Here is a 14962-nt window from a genome sequence, read left to right on the forward strand (position 1 = left end):
AGGATCACTGCCCTTGTCCTGCTGACCACGCTCTTTTTGATACAGGACAGGATACCGTTGGCCTTCTTGGCCACCTGGGCACACTATTGGCTCATGCTGGGCTTCCTGTCCATTAGTCCCCCCAGGTCCCTTTCTGCCTGACTGCTCTCCAGCCACTCTGTGCCCAGCCTGGAGCGCTGCAGGGGGTTGTTGTGGCCAAAGTGCAGCACCCGGCACTTGGCCTTATTGAACTTCATCCCATTGGAATCAGCCCATTTTTCCAGTCTATCCAGATCCCTCTGCAGAGCCCTCCTGCCTTCCTCCTCTTCCACAGCATTTCCTGTACATGGGGGCTGTTGGATCATTTGTTAGGAGAGAGATGAGTTTAAAGTCAATTGTAACAAAGCAAGTTTGTTAATCAAGTTCCCTTTGGTCTTAAAAAGACAAGAAGACAGCTCCTGGGTCCTCCAGGAATTTGGGGTTGTGGAAGCTTTGTTGGAAAGCTCAAAATAAATCGTATCCTTTAAAAATCAAACATGACAAATAGAATAGCCAAAGGGCCGTCATGCTGGGAGCTGAAGGCTGATTTAATGGTGCAAAAACCAATTACCAGACTGTAATCACTAACGGCTGTGTTGGAAAGCTGAAAACGCTATGGGGAAGGAGACAGAAGAGCAGTGGCTGCTGTTGCTGGAGCTGTGACTAAGATAAATTGCTGCAGAAAGCCAGTGCTAACAAAGAGTTACGGAATAAATTGATGCATTAGAAAACCCGGCGCATTAGATCATTTGAAAGGACACACAGAGCGTCAGAGAGCTGGGTTGGTGAAGAGCTGGAGATGGCATTGCCTGCACAGATGAGTTACTGACCTGCACATGGGGACTCACACAGTCGGCTGATGAGTTATAGGGGCAGCAGCATCAGTGACAATGACAAATAATTAGCCTTGGGATATATTAAAATTTTCATATATGTGCTGAATTAAATCCTCACCCAGAGTACAGGAAAAAACACATGATGGCCTTTAGAATAAATAAAATACTAGAAAGGGGAAAGCATATATTTTTTTACAAGGCTACAGTGCTGATGTTCTGAAGAGACTCCAAAGTTTTTTGCAATTTATGGGCCAAATCTATTTATTGGGAGCAATGCCAGGACCATTTTTGAGAAAGGAGAGCTAGAGCTCAGCATGTAAACCTTGGAACTGTTCTAACACTCAGATGCAGCCAGCTATGATAAATGTAAACTGGGCTTAAGAACAAGAGAAGGCAAACTGTGTCCAGCCTGAGCAGAACAAACCTTTGCAATGTTAAGCCACCTGAGAGTTCCTTTTATGTTATTTCCTCCATTAAAAAGCAGGTTGGTTTTTATTTCAGACCTGAAAAGTGTACATACTTTTCACTGAAGATGGCCATACTTACTTTAAATTGCAGTAAGAAGTGAGCCAGTGTTATGGGTCATCAAAATCGTGGCAGTCATGGATGCAATTGTTTTGAACTTGATACCAGGAGCTTGTCTTTATTCTCAGACAATACAGCTTGATTGCAAAAAAAAACCAACCAGTCTGTATGAAGAAAGAGAACAAATCACCAAACAAATGGGCCAAATAATTTTATCATTTGTTGAATTTCACCAGGTAGGAAAGAGGGAACAGAGGATCCCCTGAACTTTGAAATGTGGCAGAAAACCAACAGCTCTGTTGTATGATCTGTCCCCCGAGGGAGCATCAGCAGATACCGAGTGTGGATACTCTGCACACCCACGCTGCATCGCTGCCCAGCCAAGATGTGCAATAGACATGAAGAAGGTTGACAGCGTTTTCACTGAGGATGAGGTATGTGTTTTAAGTACTACCACAAACCTTAAGGTGCAGAGGTCTTTAACCACACGTGCCAGGACTAGAGGAATGGTCTCATTTTCCAAGGGAGATTTCAGAAGTTTGACAAGCTCAGTAGATCCTGCATCATGAATCACATGTATCAGAGGACTTCAGGTTGAAAAGCATATCTAGCAGCTTCCAATGCCAATCACCTTCCCCCACCTGGTATTATTATTATTCACAAGTCAATGAAACTCCATCTTTAAAGCAATGTGATCTTCTGCTCCCCACAACTCTCCCTAGAAGGTTGTCCTAGAGCTGCTCTCCTTTCATTGAGATCCACCAGTCTGACCGCATGCATCATTCATAGACATTTGCTCTTGTGTAAGCATAACCTGTTAACTTAAACATTTTGGCTCGCTCTCTAGTAATTAGTCCTTCTTGTGCCGTGTATAAAAGCCGCGGTATTGCTTCTTGGCCTCCTTTTCACAGGACTAACCAAGCCAAGCTTTTTCCAAGATATACCTTTCATACCAAAATCTTAGAGATGCAGGTGTTGGAGGCACTGATGAGGAGTAAGAAAGGAAGCAATGGAAAATCAGTTTTTGGCAGTTTATGCCCTAAAGAGGCTGAAACAACCACAACCTATCCCACTTGGCCAGAAACCTGAAATGAGCTACACAAGTGAAACACCCAGTGAAACAACAAATAAACAGTTTTATTTATCTTATGAAACTCAGCTACTGTATTTCTGAGTGCCATTGGTTGGCATCTTCATCTCATCTATTAACTATTTATTGGTGTTTGTTCTTAATTACTGATAATTAGTCAATAAGTGTTGAAGAAGGTTGTGTCCTTTTGGCCCTTTGAGCTGTAACTCCAAGCATAAATGCAATATGCAATGCAGGGGACACCCACATTTGCTCCCCTTCAGCAACGTGGTGCTTCCTGGGGTCCTGGTGGACAGCAGGATGACCATGAGCCAGCACTGTGCCCTTGTGGTCAAGAAGGCCAATGGTACCTGGGGTGTATTAGAAAGGGGGTGGTCAGTAGGTCAAGAGAATTTCTTCTTCCCCTCTACTCTGCCCTGGTGAGACCACACCTGGAATATTGTGTCCAGTTCTGGGCCCCTCAGTTCCAGCAGGACAGGGAACTGCTGGAGAGAGTCCAGCGCAGGGCAACAAAGATGCTGAAGGGAGTGGAGCATCTCCCGTGTGAGGAAAGGCTGAGGGTGCTGGGGCTCTTTAGCTTGGAGAAGAGGAGACTGAGGGGTGACCTTATTAATGTTTACAAATATATAAAGGGTGAGTGCCAGGAGGATGGAGCCAGGCTCTTCTTGGTGACAACCAATGGTATGACAAGGTGTAATGGGTTCGAACTGCAAGACAAAAGGTTCCACTTAAATTTGAGAAGAAACTTCTCAGTGAGGGTGGCAGAGCCTGGAACAGGCTGACCAGGGGGGTTGTGGAGTCTCCTTCTCTGGAGACATTCAAACCCACCTGGACACCTTCCTGTGCGACCTCACCTAGGCGTTCCTGCTCCAGCAGGGGGATTGGACTGGATGAGCTTTCGAGGTCCCTTCCAATCCCTGACATTCTGTGATTCCTGGGGCCCAGCCAGACCCTACACAACCCTCAGGAATATGTGTAAGCGCTGAAAAATGGGTGTAAAACCACCCATAAGGTTTCTATAGGTCAAGAGCACTTGTGTGTCAGGAAGCCACATCCTTCCTGCCATGGGATTTTTCTTTCCGAGTAGCTCAAGATGACATGAAGGGTCTTTGCACTGAGCCATGGGGACCCTTCTTCACCAAATGGTGAGTGTGGGAACAAGAGCTGGAGGCTTACAGAAGGTCTTTATGACTTTCCACCCAGCACTTCAGCTCAGGACAAAGTCAAGCTCATCAAAAGCTTGATAATTTTCCAGCCTTACTTGAATTTAATACCTTTCACCTTTGAAGTTGCGGCGCTTTGGTCTTCAAGCGCGTTGGCCACAGGAGACTGAGTGGAGATGAAGTGCGACCGGAGCCCTGTGTACACAGCACATGCCCCGAGGTCAAGCAGCCCCGGCATCGCTTTGCACCTAAAATGACTGAAACGTTTCGCAAGAAAAGCGACAGGTTTCCCTGGACTCTTGTTCAGGGGTTGGGGAACTCCTACAAACCACAACCAGTCGCCTAAAGGGAGATCTTGGATGATGGGGGGTGACCAGGGACTGATCCCCAACCAAACAACTGCACAGACATTTAATATTTGCAGCTGGTTTTGTTCTTTCTTGTCTTTTTACCTACAGATCTGACCTCTCAATCTTTTCTATCCAGCAAGAAGGAAACGCTCATGTTATTTCTACTAAATTTCGCTGCTATTTAGTGGAATTTGTCTTTTGGGACAAAGAAACCTTTTGGGAAGTCGTGGAGAGGCGTGTGGTGGGGGAGAACAGGGTCAGGAGGAAACAAGAGACAGTTTGAACCAACAAGTCAAGTCTGTCCTGGGAGATGTGACATTTAGTGCATCTTAACTGGTTTATTTTCACCCTAAAACGCACCTGGAGAAATGCTGCAGCCAGAATGGTCTGGGGGTGTCCAAGAGGAAAGATGTTTTGTGAGACCGAGTGATGTAGTTGGAAGAAATAAAACTAAGAAAAAATGAAGATGAATAAGATTTAAAATGAATACCAATAAATGTGGGAAAAATAAATAACGAAAAAAAATAAATGAATAAGATTTAAAATTAATACAAATAAATTTAGGAAAAATAAATAAAAATAAAATTAAGGAAAAAAATTACCTCCCCCAGTATTTCTTGCATGCAAACCTGTCTTTGGCTCTGAAAAAGCAGCAGCGAGCTTTAGGCAAAGCAGAGGGGGTGCACCGAGTTTCACTGGGGAATCTGAGCACAAACTTGGGCTGATGTATAGGGCAGAAATATTTCACTGCCACCAATCCCAGCTCAGGGGATGATCACTCCCTTTTATTTAGTTTATGTAGGTAACACAGGCGGGTGACTGGGAAGACTGTGTGAGCTTCTTTTATGCAGTTCGGCTGAAGGCAGCTGTGTAAAAATAAAATACTAAAAAAAAAAAGCAACATAAAAAATAAAATTAAAAAATAAAAAATTAAAATATCATAAAAATAATAAATAATAAAATAACATAAAGAACAAACCAACATAAAAGTAAAAAATAATAAAATAACATAAACAATAACAAAGAATAAAAAATAAAATAACGTAAAAATAAAATAACATAAATGATAAAATAAAAAATAAATGTCATAAAAGTAACATAAAAGTAAAATAACAAAAATAAAATAAAAATAATAAAATAAATAACATAAAAATAAAACAAGATAAAAATAAAATTAAAATAAAATAAAAATAAAAATAAAAATAAAAAATAAAAATAAAATAAAATAAAAATAAAATAAAAATAAAGTAAAAATAAAGTAAAAATAAAGTAAAAATAAAATAGAAAAAATTAAAATAACAGCTAAAATAATAAATAATAAAAACATAAAAAGAAAATAAATAACATAAAATATAATATAATAAAAATAAAATAATAAAATAACATAAAAATAAAATAACATAAAATAACATGAAATTTAAAACCTTCATTAAAACACCCCCATAAAATAAAATAAAATGCACAATTCCTCCAAATCACAACATCACCCCCAATAATGAGATTTGCTTAAACAACACAACTCTGCTGACCAGCAAATAGATACCGGGCCGGCACATAAATAACGGCCCGCTGACCGCAGCTCCCGCTCCGCGCAAGACTCGTCACAATCCCCCCCACGTGCGCCCGTGGACATGCGTACCCGCCCCCATTCGCAGGTGAACGGCCCCGGGCGGGCCCTGTCGCAGCCCCCCCCACCTCCGCGGGGGCGGGGCCGGGCGCGGGGGGCGTGGCTGCGCGCGGCGGGGCGCGGAGGGACGCGGAGCGGGGGCGCAGCATGAGGGCGCGGCCCCCGGCGCCCCCCGCTCCCCGCCATGGAGGGATTCGCCGCCCGCAGCTACGGCACCGGCGGCCCGGACAACCGGCCGCTCTTCGGGGAGACCTCGGCCAGGGTAAGGGCTGCGGTGGGCGGGGGGGGCGGCCGGTGCGCGGCTGCGTGAACGGGAAAAACAGCGCCCGGAACCGGACCCCCAGTTCCCTCCCGTCCCCAACAAAATCAACCCCAGCAGTTAAAATGCAGCAGGAAGCCCCCCCCGCGGTGTAAAAGCCTCCCAGTAGTGAAGAACCAGTTTCTCCCCCCCCCCCGCCAATAACGGTGCTTCTCCTCCAGGCTCAGCAAACGCAAAGAGCACCGCGGGCAGCCCCCAAATGGAGAGAAACCTGCCCAAATCCTGCAAACATTTAAACACCTATGGAATAAAAAATAATGATACCCACATACCCCCCGCAACAGCACCGAAAATCAGTAAAGTGACAACAAAACTGAACCGCAATGGAAAGATGTAAAAGGAGCGCCCCTCTAATTCCAAAAGGAACTCCTCAAATTGCCAGAATTATAAAAACAAACAAAATCAAAATAAAGCAAAACCCGCTCTGATCAGTGCCCTAAAACAAAAATAATCAATCAAAACCACCTCAAACAAACACCAACTGCAAAAACCCACCCCCATCCCCAGAACAATTCCCCAAAGCAAGACCCCCTCCCCGAATAACAAACTCTCAAAACATCCCCTCCAACCCCAAAGAAACAAACTTCCAAATAATTCCCCCCAAACCACCCCTGCCCTCCTTAAGCCCCCGGCGGGGGGGCAGCAAGGGCTGGGGTTGCAGGGAGCACCAGGGGGTCCCCTAAGGGGCTGGGGTATTGGGGGGGGGGTGTCACCCCAGCCAGGATGCCCTGTTCTATGGTGTGTCACCCTGCAGCCCCCTAACATGGGGCCCAGCACCCCAAGCTGCATCTCACCTAATTTTGGGGGGTCTTTGCTGGAGATTGTGTTGGGGGTTGCTCTTGGTGCCCTCCTGGTAATGAGTTTTTCCCTGGCTGGAAGCGCTGACGTGCGGCGGCACCGACTCTTCAGGTGTCAAATCCCCCGTAAGCCGCTCAGCCGGCTCTGGGTGCTGCTGCGGGTCGGGGTCGGTTTCGGGGGGCTGCGCTGGGGAGGGGGCTCCTTGATTCCCCTCGGGAGTCACGATACCTGGCGGTGCGCACCTGTTCTAGGCGGTTTGAGGGTTGGGGGTCGTCCTGTTAGGAGAGGTTACCCATCAGTGTGTGGGTTTGCGGGGCTGCAGGCTGAAATTGTGCTGAGTTATTCGCAAAAGTGGATAAAATCCATTATCCTCCCCCCAAACGCAATAGTTGGAAATGCTGCTAAAATTACAACATTTAATAAACACGTAAATTAAGTGATACCAGCCAAATTAGGGCGGAGAAAAAAGATGATGTGGGATAGGAGGAGGACAGGTGGGACCTCCGAGAGGATGAATTGAGGGGGAACAGTTCTCCCGTGACAGTGGGTGCCAGCCCTGATGGGGAGCGCTGGAGGCGAGAGGACCTTTGCTGGAGTTGTGTTGGCCACTTCTTGACCAGGGATTTTGGGAAGCGTCCAGGGATGGGGACTGCTGGGGACTGGGATGTGCTATTGGAGCTAGACAGCTATCCCAGCAGGCGAACCCCAGAGTTCCCAGCCCAAGTCAAACCCTCCATCCCTGACCCCTCATCTCTTTCCGGCTACAGCTCTGCTTGCAGACGAGAGCTGTAAATAATGAACATGCGATGCTGATACCAGTTCCTGGGATTGAGCGGGGATCTGGTGTTCTGCTCATCACCCCCGCCTATCTCCGTGTGGGACCGGTGGCCTCTCCGTGCTGTACCCGTGTCCGGTGGACAAGGGATCGCCGTGCTGGCTTGGGGTGGTTTCCTTCATGATTCACTGGGGTTGCTTGGAGACGGATGCTGGTGAGGTCCGGAGCTGGAAACGGTCCATCTAGGAAATGGTGAAGCTGAACTTTGCCTTAAAATAGGAGCAGGGCTGCTGGGAGAAGCGCATCTCCCTGTGCTGTGGCTCCAGTTCTGGGTGTCTGCAAGCAATGGCCAGTGCTGGCAAATTGGGCCCCTCCGCTTGGGCTGGGCACAAGGCCATGGGGAGGGACAGGGGCAGTGCTCCTGCACCAGGGAGCCCTATGCCCAAACCAGGGTCTGGCACCCTTGCCGGCGGTTGGAGATGAATGTAGAGATGGAGATGCCTTCTCGTTGTCTTCTTAGGCTCTCCTGGTTTCCAAGCTGGCGGCTTTAGAGCTAAAGCCACCCTATGGGGATGACAGCTGAGCAGCAGCATTGATCTTCTTCCCCTGCTGTGGCTGCTCCTGCCAAGCTCACCCTCCTGTGCTGGCTGGCAAGCAGAGGTTGTGGGCACACTGGGACTGAAGAGGGGTGTGTAGGAAGCCGATGCTGATGAATGCCAAGCGCTGTGGATTCAGCCGTGGTTACCAGGGATGCAGCACTGGCAGCGAGCGGGTATGAGATGATACAAAGCAAAGGCACGAGCGGTAAGGTGGTAAAGAGGAGAGCGAATGTTACAGATGCAGGACTTCTTGATGAAAGTAGAAGCTGTTTGGGTTCCCCTGTGATGGGAACATTAAATATAAGCAGCTGGTTGTTCAGGCTGGACACGAGGAAGAAATTTTTTACACTGAGGGTGGTGAGACACTGTCCCAGGTGGGCCAGAGAGGTGGTGGATGAACCATCCCTGGAGACATCCCAGGCCAGGCTGGACAGGGCTCTGAGCAACCTGATCTGGGTGAAGATGTCCCTGATCATGGCAGGGGTTGGACTGGATGAACTTGGAAGATCCCTTCCAACCCAAACTATTCTACAACTCTGAATCTGTGATCTCTGATAGCTTTACCCATACCGCACTCAGTGCTCAGACATCTCTCTCCAGCCTTTTGAATGAATTTACTTAATGTACTTAATCTGTTCTGGGTTTGAAGAGACCCACCAGGATCACCGAGTCCAACTCCTGTTCTGCCCAGGACTGTCTGCTATTCCATGTAGTTCAATCTGGCACTAGGTTAAGGTGTCCCTGCAATGGGCTGGCATCTCGCTACCGTTGCTGCTGACCATCTGGACTTGCTGATGTAAGGCATAAAAATGGCTTTTCCATCACGCCTGCAGAGATGCCACCAGGTACCCACCCTCCAGGGGACCAGCCTGTTCCCCTTCTCCTGGCCGAGCCTCTGCTGGGAGCTTGTTCCCCATGGGGTCAGCCCACAAGCTGCTGACTTGGTGGATGCAACGTGCCAAGCTGCAATGGGGCAAAGAGCAAAGCTGTTGCTCTGTCGAAGCCTGCGCGGCAGGCATGGTGGTGTTGGATACACTGTCAGTCCTCCTGGCTCGGGTTCCCTGTTGCTCAAAGGATTCTGGATTGTGTCCTCCTGCTTTGCATGGGCTTGATGCTTCCTGACATCTCCCTTACCAGGCAGCTGGAGGGAGATCTCTGCACCACAGCAGCTCCCTGGGGTCAGCCCTTTGCCTCCAGCCCCTGCAACACCCTCTGTGGAGCAGGAGAGGGCAGAAACCCTCCTCTTTCCTAATACATCTTGTGCAACACTGAAACACAGAAGTTGGTGTCCCTGTGAGAGCGCCCTGCACCCGTTCAGGTGACCTCCAGCAGCCTGCACACTCACTGCTTTGATGTGCATGATGCCTTTTTTTTCTTAATCTTTTTACTCTAGCAGCTTTCATAGTACAGAGTCACGCTGGACAAGAATCAGCTGTGCTGGTTGCAAGAGCTGGCTGTGCCAGCCAGGTGATGTGGCTTGTAGGACACATGGCTCATCCCAGCCCGTTTCTGTTTGCCCAATATCTACAAGTGTCTGCCCAGGCTGGGCTGCGCGCTCGGACACAGCGCGGAGGTGAAAGGCTCCGTCATCCCCAATCCCTTTAGCTGTCTCGGCCTCTGCTTGTGTATTTTTAACCTTTTTGCTGTGCTAAGCTGCCTGGGGCTGAAGTGTCAGCGGGCACCAGGGCATCCAGCCTCTCACTGCTTTGCCAAGCCTGGGATTTCAGGATCAGTGGCTCTAATCTCTGGATCCTGAAATACCTTCTTCTGCCGGTGGCGCACTTGGAAAATTTTAGCGACTGCGGTTTTAAGCATGGGGAAGGGGATGCCCTGACCGCAGGGCCTGGCTGTCACGCAGCCAAGCTGCTCCGTGCTGGCATCCTGACCCAATCTGGCTGCTACCGCGACGTCCATCACTTGGTGGCATGAGATAAGAGGTCCCTGTGCTGCAGGGACACTCTCTCCTGTATACAATAAAACAGGGAGAGAGAAATGCTCCACGGTCACCACTGAGTCTGACCCCCTTGTTTTCTCTTTGCACACCAGTCTGTGTTCCGGCAAAACAGGTGAATTCTGCCTATCTTAAAATTGCCACCCCCCAAGTCTGTAATTAATTAGGAAAAACCTAATGATGGTTGAGTTTCTAGATGGGGTGTCCTGTCCACAGGTATGTGACCGTGTGTCCATCCCCGCCGAGCTGTCTAGAGAGCACTCCTTTCATCCCTGAGGAGCTCAGCCCAAATGCAAACTCTGGTCCCCTCTGCAGAACCACCTCGGTGGGCTCAGCCAGGTCTGCAGGGCAAGGGCAGAGCAAAACCGCCGTCCTGTCCTGATACGAGAGTTGCTGTTGGGGGTGATGACCCCACCGCATGCTGTCTAGATTAAAGTTAGCTTTGAGTTCTTTGATTAATTTATTTTAGCTTAGGTGGAGGAGCCCAGTGGAGCTGTTGTGATAATGTCTCACGGAGGTGATGTGCTTGCGTTTCATTTTGTTGCTTCTATTACTTGCCTGGAGTTATTTCCCATAGCTCATTTTTTGAGGTTGGTGGTAGGTACCTCACAGATGGCTCCCAGGGGCTGTGGGAATGCTCTGTGTGCAGAAACGCTGGAGAGGAGGAGGCTTTTGTGCCTGGCTGGCGAGGATCTTGCACAGGGGTGTTGGTGACAGTTTCCCATGGAGGTCGGTCACTTCCCTCTGCTGCAGCCACCGCTGTGACTTGGGGCCTCTGAGCTGTAGGAGCATAAATGGTCTGGTTTACATAGAGGAGTTGGGACTATCAAAAGATGTTATTAAAACTCTGCTGGCTGTGGCCCTTACCCTCGGGCTCGGAGGGACCCAACAGCCGCCGAAGAGGGCACAGCACCCACCTGTTACTGAACTGCAGGCTCAGGCACCTGAATTCTGCTGAGCCCTAAGTCAGGGCTGGTGATCTCCTGCTTGGCTCTCTGCCTTCTCCTCTTTGCTTTCTCCTCCTGCCCCGCTAAACTTCTTCACAACCTGGGGCTTTCCCCTCTATAAATCAGCTTCCAAACTGTAATGCCAGAGGAGAAGACGAGTGCGTGACCAGGAGCAAAGCCTGGGTTGTGCTGCCCGCCAGCTGGGATGTCTTTGGACAAGATGCTTTCTCTGCTGCAGCTCTCGCAAATGACTCTCCTTTTCTCACTGTCTTTTCAGCCTACATTTTAACAATCCCCATTATAATTAATTGAAGTTCTGAGTTTGTTTTTTTTATCTCTGCACATCTTTTCTATTGTAGCTGTTCTAGTGTTTTATTTGGGGAGCCAGTTGTTGGGGGTGTTACACCTGGCTGCGTGCAGCCCAGTCCGACTTTGGCAATAGATGTTTGTTGTTAGAGCGGCACTGTGAGGCAAGGGGGGAGGCAGGTGTCTTGGCAGAGATGGGAGTGCTCTCCTTTTGCATCAAGTTGTTTATTGTGTCAACACCAAGGTCCTGCCCTGGGGTCTTCTCTGAGCCCATGGTGACACAGCCCGGTGTCACTGCTGGTCCTTGCCCTGATGCCGTCTGGGGTGGGACTGTGATGCTGACACCCAGGGATGCCTCTTCCTAGGTGCAAAAAGATTTTCTTCTCCCAGCCCTGTGTTTTATACTGATGGGGAGCAGCAGAAAGAAGCATCTGTCCAAGCAGGGCCACCCTGAGGGGTCTTTGGGTCTACTGGTGCTGTGGGAACGTTTGGGATGCAGGGAACATTCACCTCCCTGCCAGCAGCCCACAAATTCCCACCTGAGACACTATAAAGCTATTCATTCTTGGGCTCTGTGCCTAAAATAAGCTTTCTCCTTTAATCTCCGTCTGTGCTCTCCCACTTTAAAAAGACATTCAAAAAGGATTTGCACAGCTGTGATTGATTTGGACATGGTGAAGAAGCCAGTTCCGAATGAGCAAACCTGCTGCACAAGGACATGGCCAGTACAACCTCCCTGAGGTCCATGGAGTCAATGGAAAACTTTGGAGCTGACCAGGGAGCCTCAGTGTTGCTGCTGGGTGTGCTGGGGATAACATGGGTCCTGGCTGATGTGGTGCACTCAGAATTGTCCATTACTGTTCTGTGTGGTTTCTCTTTTTTATTTTTTAATAAGGCGTGCATGTAACTGTCCTCTCTCTTCTTCAGGACAGAGTCATCAATCTAGTTGTTGGCGGCTTAACGTCCTTGCTGCTTGTAGTAAGTATCCTCCGTCCTGCGTTTTGTTTCTCTCTTACCTGATGTGGTGTAAAACCAGAATTCCTCCCCAAAACAGGAGGAAAAATTTCGCTGACCAAATAGGCTGTAGTTTGGGGCCCTGGTAGTCACTTTGGAGCACATCGGTCTTGTGAAACTCTTTGACAAAAGGGGAAGAAGGAGAATACTTTTCATAGAATCACAGGATGGTTGGGGTTGGAAGGGACCTCTGGAGATCATCCAGTCCAACCCACCTGTAAAGCAGGTTCACCAGAGCAGATCACACAGGAATATGTCCAGGTGGGTTTGAATGTCTCCAGAGAATGAGACTCCACAGCCTTTCTTCAAGCCGTGTTTTAAGATCTGGCTGTGCAATAAAAAGCCCCAAGTGTGTGGGCAGGTTGTCCATCCCGGCCACATTTGAGGCTGTGTGAGATGACAAAGTGCTTATGATGGAGAACTGTTTTGCTTGTCTTGATTTCCTTCTATTTATGACTTATTTCCCTCTATTTATGGACTATAGGAGATTTTCCCTGGTTTGTCACTTTGTCTCAGGCTATGCTTTCCCCAAGCTTTAAAGACAAACCCAACGCTGTTGTGACTGGAGAGCATCAGTTCTGTGGTCCATGGCGGCAGCATCGCGTGCGAGCTGGGGTGCAGGGAGGTGTTGGGAGAGCCCAGGTGCCAGCTGGTGGGATGCTTGGCTGAAGCGATGCTCCTGCACGGGTGGTGAGCACCCCCGTGCCTGCTGGCTCTCTGGCGGTTCGGAGGACAGTTTCCTGATACAAGTGAAGTTTTCATCATTTTATTTCCCCACTTCCTATGTCTGCAGTTGTGTCCAAGTAATTTTCCTCCAGAATTCTACATTTCCCTTCAGCTCTTCGCGTGGTGGGAGTTAAAGCGCAGGGAGGGGTGTACAGAGACGGACGAGAGCGCTGCGGTACGACAGGGGAGAGCAAAGTCTTCATCTTTGTTTTCCTCCATACAGGTCACTCTAATCAGTGCTTTTGTCTTCCCGCAACTACCTCCAAAACCTGTGAATATATTTTTTGCTTTCTGCATCTCCTTGTGTTGCATTTCTGCTGGCATACTTGTAAGTACCACCACATTTGCTGTGCGAGCTTTTGAGGGTATGACTGAGGATTAAATCCAAATAAAATCTGCTTTACGTGGTGCCGCCTTCTTTTTTACACTCTCCCGGAAAAGCGCTCCTGCTTCCATAGAACAAGTTGACTATGAAAGCGTGGGAAGCATTTTCGTGTTTGCTGCAGTGTGAACTAAGCCAACTTCTGCAGCCCAGCTGTGATGCAAGACTTGTCACCTCTGTCACGGTGCCAACTGTAGCTGCCAGTGGAGACATGAAGTAGGAAACTCGGGAGCAGAGCAGTGAGAGGGGAACACAGAGATGATTGTGCTGCAGAAGGTGGAGCAAAGCTCTTGAGGTAGTGGGGCCAGAGGGGAACTTGGAAGAGTCCTTGACCTTTCAGAGGCTCAGGGGATGAGTTACAGGGGCAAGAAGCTACAGCAGGTGCCACTTTGTCTGGGTAGTAGCAGAGGTTCCTCTTCTCAACAGTTGCGGCATCCCAAGAGTTGGTCCCAAGCGTTGGCAAAGGGAACTGGCAGCTCAGAGCTCACAGAATGGTTTGGGTTAGAAGGGATCTTCAAAGATCATCTCTAGTCCAACCCCCCTGCAATGAGCAGGGGCATCAGTGGCTCCTTCCTCTGCTGTAGCTTTTCATACTTGGAGCATTCTCCTTCCCCCAGCTCTGACCTGGAATGGTCACAGCCCTGAGCTCCCTGGTCAGGACCAGTTTCTGGTTCTACAGCTGGTAGCCAGGATAGATATATCTTGTACTGACATTGGGCGTCATCAACCTTGTGTAGCCAGTTTTGAATGTTTACAAACCAACCAACCAACCCATCCTCTTCAACAAAGCTGACAAGATAACTCATGTCTTCATAGCTAACCCAGCACCCTTGTTTCACAAACAGCCTTGTTTTGGGAAGAAAGACCCTGCCAAATTCTTTGTGTATTCCACGAGCATGTTAAGAAAACATAGGTGGTATTTCTTGTTAAGAAAATAAGCTGGATTCCACACCTAGTCTTCTCTACTAAGATGAAGCTGGGTTGTTTTACAGAAAAAAACAAACCCCACAACCATTCAAAACAACTTCTAGAAGTTGCCAGTTCAGTTACTATAAAAGCTTCCTCAGAAGTAGTACCTGGCCTTTTAATACAAACTCCTTCTCTCTTCCAGATCTACTGGTATCGACAAGGAGACCTGGAACCTAAATTCAGGAACCTGATTTACTATATATTATTTTCTATTGTCATGTTATGTATATGTGCCAACCTGTACTTCCATGAAGTGGGCAAATGATGGACAATGGGGATCTCAGTGATGATGCTCCTGGGCCAGACTGCTTCCAGCTCAGCTCTCAGCTCGAGACATTTCAGTGAGGACAATCAGCCTGAGAGGAAAGAAGTGGGTTGTGCAAGGATAAACCAGTACATGATTTTCATGTAAATGTATATGTAATGTCCCTCTTGTTGGGGAGAATTATTGCCATAAGACGTGACATTCTGCTTTTTTTTGAAGAGCTACTGTTGCACTTAATGAACATTCCAGTTGTACTGATGTTTCAGAATGGCACAAGCTTTTTCATTTTGGAAAAAACTGCA

At 48.3% G+C, this 14962-nt stretch overlaps 2 protein-coding genes across 2 annotated transcripts in view; one reads left to right on the plus strand and one right to left on the minus strand.

Moving 5' to 3' along the window:
• Window positions 1–5192: 5192 nt before the first annotated feature.
• Window positions 5193–14660, plus strand: TMEM243 (transmembrane protein 243; the record flags this gene model as incomplete). Its single annotated transcript, XM_080347659.1, has 4 exons — window positions 5193–5871; window positions 12232–12282; window positions 13268–13372; window positions 14538–14660. The coding sequence occupies exons 1-4, from the start codon at window positions 5794–5796 to the stop codon at window positions 14658–14660; spliced, it is 357 nt and encodes a 118-aa protein (XP_080203785.1). The 5' UTR covers window positions 5193–5793.
• DMTF1 (cyclin D binding myb like transcription factor 1) overlaps window positions 10798–14962 on the minus strand; it is a 35250-nt gene continuing 31085 nt past the window's right edge. The window contains exons 18-19 of the transcript XR_013922346.1: window positions 14634–14751; window positions 10798–10831 (exon numbers count right to left, since the gene is read on the minus strand). The gene's annotated coding sequence lies outside the window, so the exon portion shown is untranslated. The remainder of the gene's footprint in view (window positions 10832–14633; window positions 14752–14962) is intronic.

Source organism: Nesoenas mayeri (genome assembly GCF_963082525.1).
Source record: "Nesoenas mayeri genome assembly, chromosome: 1".
Lineage (NCBI taxonomy): Eukaryota > Metazoa > Chordata > Aves > Columbiformes > Columbidae > Nesoenas > Nesoenas mayeri.